The 5,931-nt window shown below is 45.1% G+C and overlaps 2 protein-coding genes across 4 annotated transcripts; one reads left to right on the top strand and one right to left on the bottom strand.

Annotated features, from left to right (window-relative positions):
* Positions 1-337: 337 nt before the first annotated feature.
* Positions 338-4,473, top strand: LOC123148050 (uncharacterized). 3 transcript variants are annotated; one of them, XM_044567410.1, is made up of 4 exons: positions 338-1,901; positions 2,693-2,751; positions 3,847-4,154; positions 4,233-4,473. In XM_044567410.1, the coding sequence occupies exon 1, from the start codon at positions 402-404 to the stop codon at positions 1,836-1,838; it is 1,437 nt and encodes a 478-aa protein (XP_044423345.1). In that variant the 5' UTR covers positions 338-401; the 3' UTR covers positions 1,839-1,901; positions 2,693-2,751; positions 3,847-4,154; positions 4,233-4,473. The 3 variants fall into 3 exon arrangements, with proteins under 3 accessions (XP_044423345.1, XP_044423346.1, XP_044423344.1); XM_044567411.1 differs by lacking the exon at positions 2,693-2,751 and having other exon boundaries at positions 339-1,901; positions 3,847-3,977; positions 4,064-4,154; XM_044567409.1 differs by lacking the exon at positions 2,693-2,751 and having other exon boundaries at positions 339-1,901.
* On the bottom strand, positions 3,082-4,396 carry LOC123148051 (1-aminocyclopropane-1-carboxylate oxidase 1). Its single transcript, XM_044567412.1, has 3 exons — positions 4,208-4,396; positions 3,897-4,111; positions 3,082-3,772 (listed from the first exon to the last, which is right to left on the bottom strand). Exons 1-3 carry the CDS (start codon positions 4,307-4,309, stop codon positions 3,208-3,210), a joined length of 882 nt encoding a protein of 293 aa, XP_044423347.1. The 5' UTR covers positions 4,310-4,396; the 3' UTR covers positions 3,082-3,207.
* Positions 4,474-5,931: the final 1,458 nt, after the last annotated feature.

Below are 5,931 nucleotides of genomic sequence, written 5' to 3' on the forward strand. Positions count from 1 at the left end.
CCCGCCTCCCGCCGCCTTGGGCCCCGGCGCGTCGCCCGCGCCTCCAGCCGCCGTCGCCCGTGCCTCCAGCCGCCGCTCGCTAGGGTTGCTGTGCGTGAGTCGGGGTGGAGATTGGATAAGATGTGTGTGTGCTAGCTGAGGGGGTGTGTCAATTGGATACGTATGGATGTGGGGCCCTATGGATGTATATCCGCACGTATATGGGAAGTATATGGCTGAGTATTGGAGAAAATGGCATAGATAGATGTATGGGGAAGTTGTAGTGGCATATTTCCAATTTGAGCTTTAGTAATGGCATATTTCCAACTCACGAAAATTGTAGTGGCATAGATCCAATTAACCCCTGAATAAAATCGCGGGAATCGCCGCGCTCCCAACCAATTTGCAAGAGACCACTTCCCATGGAGCCGTGGCTGCCGGTGCTCCGCCACATGCTCGCCTCCTCCGCCCCCAACGCCGCCGCCTTCTCGTCCTCGAGCAGCAGCCCCTGCTCTGCTCCTCCGGCTGCGGGCCTCCTCCGCATCCTCCTCTCCCCGGTACCCACGCTCCCCGCCGCCGAGCCCACGGCCGTCCTCTTCCAGACCCTCCCGCCCTTGCTTCAGTCCCAGGCGCTCTCCTTCCTGTCCTCCTCCGCCTCCCTGCTCGACCCGCTCCAGCTCCGCTCGCTCGCCTCTCGCGTCCTTTCTGCCCCGCCCGGCCGGTGTGATGAATTCTGGGTCCGCCGGGGCGCCCACCACCTGCTCGACGGATTGCCTGACAAAGACGCTCCTGATGTCCCCTGGGAGTTTAACGAGGAGTTCCACGAGCCACCGCCGTGGCTTAAAGAAGAGGCGGCGCGGACACCACCTGTCCTTCCGTGGCTGCCTCTCGATTGCCGGAGCTTGATGCCTGGTGGGGCCCGCGTCGGCGGGGATGGTTTAGATGGAGTTGGGTTGGAGTCTCTGGGGCTGGAGCAAGATGAGTATTCGTTCATACAGGAGGAGGTTGGGCGTGCTCCTTCTCCTCCGTCTCCCCCACTTGGAAATTCAGTCGTTCATAAGGCTCTAGCTCTGAAGAAGGAGATTGAGATGTCAGAGTCAATTTTGGGTGCTCAGCAGGCAGCGAACAATTTGCATGATCTCTGCCTTGAATCCGGGAATGCTGAGGCAGTACTTAGCTTAGTGCAGCCATGGGAAGCTGATGATGACACAGTGAGGGTTCTGCTTTCAAATGTGGTACTCGAGGAAGATGGGATGCATGGAAAAGGGCCGGCACTTGTGCTGTGTTCTCTTATCCTACCGAAGTTACTTGACCTTCAAAGAGCAGCTTCATCTGGTCTTCTTTCTGCAGCATTAGATGTCTGCAAACGTCACCCAGCTGCTGCACTGGAGGCTGTCCTCTTCCCACTAGTTCTTAGAAAACAAGGCCTGAATGCTCCTCAGTGCGATGTGCTCACACGGATTGTCAGGGACTGCATGCATCCTTTGCATGTCACCGCCTTCTGTCATAGGTTGCTTTCAGGGGAGGAGGGAGAGAGGAAACCGATTTGTATGCCTCAGCATCGGGAAAATATTGGCCGCGATTTGGTCTGGACAGAATCTCTCTTTGCACTATTCTACAACATTCTCAGTCAAGACATTTGCCTAACACCAAGCACCATCGAGAAGCTAGTGTACATGATTGATGATATGGCAATAAAGTTTCCAAAGTCGCTTAAATTTGGCAACTTTTTCCTGTGCTTCGTCTCGAAGTGTTGGCATGAATGTAAGATTCACAGGGTTTTACTTGAGACAGCTGCCGAGACAACCAACACTTTTTTGACTAAAGCTATTCTGGTCAAACTGCGGCCTGCTAATTGAAGTGATGTCTTGAGTGTTTAATGATAAACTCCTGGTGGGCTGCATGCCATTCAGATTAACCAAGTATGTAATTGTTTGGAACACTGTTTTGTTTGATTTTTTAAATGGACAGCTTTTGTAGTTCGAGAAATCATTGCTTCATATATACAGAGTAGCAATTATTTACTATGAAAATGTTATTAACACAAAGTACATAATTTTGTTATGCACGACTCAAGTGCAACAATTGACTTTCGCAATGAATTTATGTTCAGTTAAGTATAGGATTTCTTGTAAGGGCTGTCTTTGACTTGTGAAATGGACAGCTTCTGTAGTTCCAGAAACAATTGAACAACATGATGCATATACACAAAGTAGCAATTAATTTACTCTCAAAAAGGCATTACCAAAAAAATCTGTTATATATGACTCAAATGCAGCAAGATTGGAGATTGTCATGAAATCTAGGATGTCCAGTATAAGAGAATGATTAAGCCAGTTTAATTTTAACCCGAGTGGTAAAGCTGTTGCCTTGTGACCATGAGGTCACGGGTTCGAGTCCTGGAAACAGCCTCTTGCAGAAATGCAGGGAAAGGCTGCGTACAAAAGACCCAAAGTGGTCGGACCCTTCCCCGGACCCTGCGCAAGCGGGAGCTACATGCACCGGGCTGCCCTAATCTTAACTGGAGTTTAAGTCTAACAATTATCCAATGGTCAATTTCAGTTCTACCTACCCAAGACCATAGTTCTCGATGTGGTATCTATGCATTTGATGCCTTAATGGTAGTTTGTTAAATTGTTATGCTCATATGATGTTTTTCTATCAGTGTAGGATTTGTTATTATATCGCTGTTAACCATGATTCTCTATCATAGGCACACAGATATGTTCCTGGTGCCCAGGTCATGCGTTTTCAGATTCAGTTAGCTCATGAGTAGGTTCCGCTTCTTTCCCCCTCAAACCGAGTAGTTTTTGCTCTTGAACTAATCAGCCGTGGTCTCGTGGATTGGAGATATTTTCTAGCACATACATGTTTCCTGTTACTGTTTTGTTGCTATACAAATATTCTGAGTTATATTTGATATGGCTTTTCATTAGCGTAGTCAGCGTGACTGCCAGTTTAAAATGCAAACAACTTTACTAAGCTCTGGGATACATTGTCTATTGTAGCTTTGTATATTTCCATAGCATGAGTGCAACATTGTATAGCCTGCAGCTATTCTTTCTCGGCTATCATTCAACACTTCCATTACAGAAAAGCAAATATACAGGTAATTGAGCAGTTTATTAACGGAAATAAGACTGACAACAGAAATACACAATACAGAGTTTGAGGAGTTTCACTTGTCTTTTGCTCAAGGACGGTACATAAAGTGGCTTTTGACACAAGTCATTTGAATACCATCTTCGTAGTTTGGAACCTTGATACCTTGTCTGTAAACTTGGTAGCAGAATAGAAATTAAGGTAGTCTTGGAAACGGTATTGGCTAGGATATGTGAGATTTGGAGCTGGGAAGATTATAGCATCTGCACCTGGGTTATAGAATGTCGCAATAGATAGGCGGCTCCCGTTCTGATTGGGAAGTACCTGATGGCAAATGCTCTTATATATTCCATTGCTTATCACTTCAATCTGATCTCCGAGGTTTACGAAAATTCTATTTCCTTTTGTTGGTGGTATTGAGATCCACCTACCATCTTTCATGAACTGCAAACCTGGGACCAAGTCATCTTGAAATAGAAGTATGATTCCCCCAGCATCGGTGTGTCCACGGAGTCCCATCACTACTTCTGGATGGCTACACCTGGGGTATTTTGCCACCTTTATGCCTATGGAAGGCTTAGTGAAAGCTTTCTTCAAGTAATTCTTGTCCAGCCCAAGATTTTCACTCATGACTTCTGCTAGCTGCTCGGCCAACTTGACTACTTCTTCAGCATATTCAGGAACTGTAGTACTGCACAGTTGATTAGTTTGTATTAGTACACTTACAAACTTCACAAACCACTAATTTCCTGTTATACTGGGCAGGTGAACTGTGGCTTATGGCGATACTACTATAATTTAGATTGCAAACTCACCGAAGCAGCTCCGGAATGTCATGAATGTTTGATTTTGGCTGGTGATGATACATGAAGCTGCATTCCCAGTCAACATTTGAGGTGACTTTGTCGGGACCAATGGTTTTTGCTATCTCAGAACTGTAGAAGTTCTTCTCCATGTTTTGCTCATAGTGTTTATTCACCAGTTTCTTGGTTCTGTCCATGAGGTCATCATTGATTCCATGATTCTCCAGCTGGCATAAAGTTATGCGCAGAACAAATGACAACAGTGAGAAGGTAGAGTGTAAATGCATTTCATCAATATAATGATCTTATATTTCCTTACTTACCCAAAAGAATCCCCATTGTGCACAGGCATCATGGAGAAGCGCAAGTGTCTCTGATCTCTTCTCGCCATGCAGCTCATCCATCTTTATCACTGGAATTTCCATTTCCTGGAACACTGCGTATGGATGTCTAGCAAAATGTGCTACCCTTCTCAAGTTGATCTGCTACAGCTACAGAAAACTAGGTATTTATAATGGCTGAGACACGAATGCTAGGAAATATATTTTTCCGGATTTCAGAACATGATGTAGTTTGAAAATGAAAGAAAGCTTGCTTCCACACGACACATATTTTAAATCATGTCCAGGTACATTTCACTATTGCCATGTGAGGTAGCCAGTATAACTGTATAACTTGTCTAGTATCCTTCAGAACTAATCATCATGGTGGTTGACTTATGAACTACACATGGTGCCTATTCACCCATCCTGTTTTACTTGTATATAAAAGTGAATGGTGGTGGCAGCCATCTTAGTTAGATTACAAATTACCTTCATTGGATCAGCCCCGCCGCCCTGAATCGTGGTGATGATGTTACTGCGGCACAGATCAGGGAGGAGTAAAATCTCAGTTTGGAGATCTTTCAGGTCAGACTAATCATGACTGTTGGTCTGACTTTCTGATTCAATGCATGAAGGCCTGTATGCAGAGTCAACCACATAATAACTTAAATTCATCCTCGATCAATTCGTTGCAGTTTCGTACGTCGATGTGAGCCTAGATTTTCTCAGGGATTTGCTAGATCGTGTTTGCAATTTTCTGAACTGCACTTGTCAGTTTTCTGCGGATTACTATTGAGCCCCTCTGGGAATACAAGATGATGTTTAATTCCCAGCTCCTAATGGTTAGCTGAATGCTGCCTCTCGTTACAAGTTGCCCCACTAATAGATTAGATAGCCTTTATTTTTCTTTAGTTTTGTTAACCTTTTGTACCCACAGAAAGCAAGTTGACATGGGTCGTTAGGCGGGGCTAGAATCTGCTGTGTTTCTAAGACCGCCGATCAATAACCCTAAAAATAAGATGCATCTGATATCTGAACACCGTTACATTTTTTCATTCCTGTTGAGGGGTTGAGGCTCATGTGATTGACTAAAGCCAATGGATGCTCTGTTGGTGCATGTTTATTTGCTGAGGGGCTTTTAACTTGTTTTCATTTCAGCTACCTGCAATTCCATTCCTTGGAACTGGGTGTAAAATTACTGTGGTCACTGATATCTAGTTGAAACTTGAGCTACTGTTTTCTTTAATAAGACGCACTTTGGTTGTCTTTTCTTTAGAATAATATAAATATTTACATGTAACCACACTGATTCCAAGGACGAAGCTTTTTTCTTTTTTCTTGAGTGACCGAAACTTATTTCCTTCCCCGTCATGCGCTTTGCCCTTTAGGCCACAACAAGTTCGGTTGGACACGTGTGTGCTCCTCCAACATCCATTCCTCCCTGATGGGTGATCGCTAGTTAGTCTGTCTAGCTGAGGAAAGAAGTCCACATAACCCTCTAGGGTTTCAGAAACCGCCACCCACAAACACTATGGGTAACCTCTGAAATCTTTAATACCATGCAAAGTACCCCCTAATCCCAATTAAGGCATCATTTCGTGACACCCCCCTCCCAATCCCTTGCTTTTTCTAGAACTCACACCAAGGAAATCGAGTGCAACATTTGGACGTTCTGATCCACGGGGTGTGCTGGCCCAAAACCCTCTCTTTCCTCGGGTAGAGCT

This window comes from Triticum aestivum, chromosome 7A, assembly GCF_018294505.1.
Source record: "Triticum aestivum cultivar Chinese Spring chromosome 7A, IWGSC CS RefSeq v2.1, whole genome shotgun sequence".
NCBI classification, from domain to species: Eukaryota; Viridiplantae; Streptophyta; class Magnoliopsida; order Poales; family Poaceae; genus Triticum; species Triticum aestivum.

Coding starts and splice junctions, on each gene's coding strand:
- LOC123148050 (XM_044567410.1), top strand. CDS start 402: ATGGAGCCGTGGCTGCCGGTGCTCCGCCACATGCTCGCCTCCTCCGCC.
- LOC123148051 (XM_044567412.1), bottom strand. CDS start 4,309: ATGGAAATTCCAGTGATAAAGATGGATGAGCTGCATGGCGAGAAGAGA. Junction 4,112..4,207: donor CACAATGGGGATTCTTTTGG/GTAAGTAAGGAA, acceptor ACTTTATGCCAG/CTGGAGAATCATGGAATCAA. Junction 3,773..3,896: donor GACATTCCGGAGCTGCTTCG/GTGAGTTTGCAA, acceptor TCAACTGTGCAG/TACTACAGTTCCTGAATATG.